Consider the following 1,985-nt stretch of genomic DNA (forward strand, 5'->3'; position numbering starts at 1 on the left):
AGGCCCGGCGCCTCCGCACGGGCTGTGAGGGGCGCGGGGGAGGCGGAGAGCCGGCGCAGGCCTCTGAGAAGCGCTGGGGGCTAAAGCAGGGCCAGGTTGAACCGAACCGGTCTTAGCCCCGGCTCGACTTGGCCTGTCCCAGCCCGGGCCTGCCCGCTTTTGCGGTGGTTGAGTGAGGCCCTGCCCCTGTGCTCCCTCTGCAGCATGGAGTTCCAGGCCGTAGTGATGGCGGCGGGGGGGGGGGTCCCGTAGGACGGCAAAAAAAATCCCGAAGCCGCTGCTCCCGGTGGGCAACCGGCCCCTGCTCTGGTACCCGCTGAACCTCCTGGAGCGCGCCGGCTTTGAAGGTGAGTGGAGTGTCACCACGACAGTGTCTTGGTGTTGGAGTGGAGACGACACACTTACCCTGGTCTCTTCAGGCTTCCCGTGATCATCTCTGCCACTCCCGTTTGTCTTCCCATCTTGTTCTAGTGTCTTGTCGCAGGTGACCTGTTGATTGGGGCAGGAGCAGTAGCAGGAGATCTCTTCTCTGCACCGGAGCTATGCTGTTGGCCCATATCACATCCCTTCCTTCACTTTAGGCTGCACCTCCTGTGCCAGCGCCCCCTTCCCCCGCTTCTCCTCTCACCAAAGCTTTTCCCGTCTGTAGGCTTTTCCCAACTTTGATGTCTTTCACAGTGGTATTAACTAGGAGTCTCTCACTTGTTTCTTTTTCTGAATCGTTAATGAGAGTAGTGTGAGAAGTGTGTCAGCTCTCATTGGATCTCTCTTGGTTTGTTGTTTCAGTCTGGCCTGAAGTTCAGGGTTACTTGCTCTGTCTGAGGCATTTAGTCCTTGTGGCAGCGTGGAGCTAAGCACTGGGTTTTGGACAGAACAGGGCAGGGGGAAGTGGCAGACTTGTAATGTTCACCCGTGGGCCTCGTTTCACGGGAGGACTAAAACGGTATTTAGTACATGGTGAGGTTCATTAGTATTTTCTGTGTTTAGGTTTTTGTTTACCTTTTGAGTGGTGGACCAAATCTTTCTGTGGTGTTCCTCTTGCTTCTTATAAAACTTCCTGACACTTTTTATATCTCTGTTTTTTCACATTTGTATTTGTTCTTTGCCTTTCTGCTTCTCTGTTTTTGCTTTTCCTGTGTAACTGTGCAATTATTCTGTACTCCATCCTGAGACTGTGGCTTTTTTCCTGACTGCTGGTTTTTTTTCTGTGAAGATGTAAAGGTCAGCTTGTGATTATCCATGTTAGCATCTTACTATTTCAGTGTGAAGGAACAAAAGAAAGAGCAAACTTAAGACTCTGCCTTTATTTTGTTTCATTAAGAAGTCCTTAAGAACTTTTTTCTCTTGGAATTGCTTTCTGTCTGTTTGTTGAAATCTGCTTTCTGAATGTCCAGTTTCTTTGACTGTTCTCCTGTCTTTTTTACTAGGATCATACTTTTATCCCATGATATGGAGATACGGATAGCTAAAACCCTCTCTGTAACCAATATTGTGCTTTGTGTGGCTCTTTAACTATTCAGAAATAACCATTTCCACTTGACGCTTTTGACCACTTCTAGATGGTGTTACAGTCAGATCTTTCTCATACATAGCTCCTTCAGCTTATCTGTCCCTATGAAAATTTGGACATACAATGTTGGATATGCAGCTTCAGTAAGCAAGCTGCCACCTTTCTGCTCCTCTCTTGCTTCTGCCCCCTGACCAACCTGTACACTTCTGCATTAATACTTCAGTGGCATGAATTCACTCCTTGGATCATAATTTTTATTAAGTATTACATGAGGCTATAGTTCCTCATACTTACTTATGGTAGTAAGTAGGTGTTCCACAGGCTGATTCACTGCTTCCCTTTTGTCCTAACTGCAAGTGCTTCATCTCTCCTAATATTTAGGAGACCTTTGTCCAGCTTACCAGATTTATGCTGAACTGTGTGGGCTTACAACTTCCACCTGACACCAGTTCCTTCTCCACTGGTTACTTCTTTC

At 47.8% G+C, this 1,985-nt stretch overlaps 1 protein-coding gene across 1 annotated transcript in view; it reads left to right on the forward strand.

Annotated features, from left to right (window-relative positions):
* The first annotated feature begins 204 nt into the window (after positions 1–204).
* LOC104628756 (translation initiation factor eIF-2B subunit gamma-like) overlaps positions 205–1,985 on the forward strand; it is a 27,449-nt gene continuing 25,668 nt past the window's right edge. The window contains 2 exon segments of the mRNA XM_010297437.1: positions 205–234; positions 236–347. Coding sequence (XP_010295739.1) covers positions 205–234; positions 236–347 — 142 coding nt within the window.

The sequence above is a fragment of the Phaethon lepturus genome, unplaced genomic scaffold, assembly GCF_000687285.1.
Source record: "Phaethon lepturus isolate BGI_N335 unplaced genomic scaffold, ASM68728v1 scaffold37261, whole genome shotgun sequence".
Lineage (NCBI taxonomy): Eukaryota > Metazoa > Chordata > Aves > Phaethontiformes > Phaethontidae > Phaethon > Phaethon lepturus.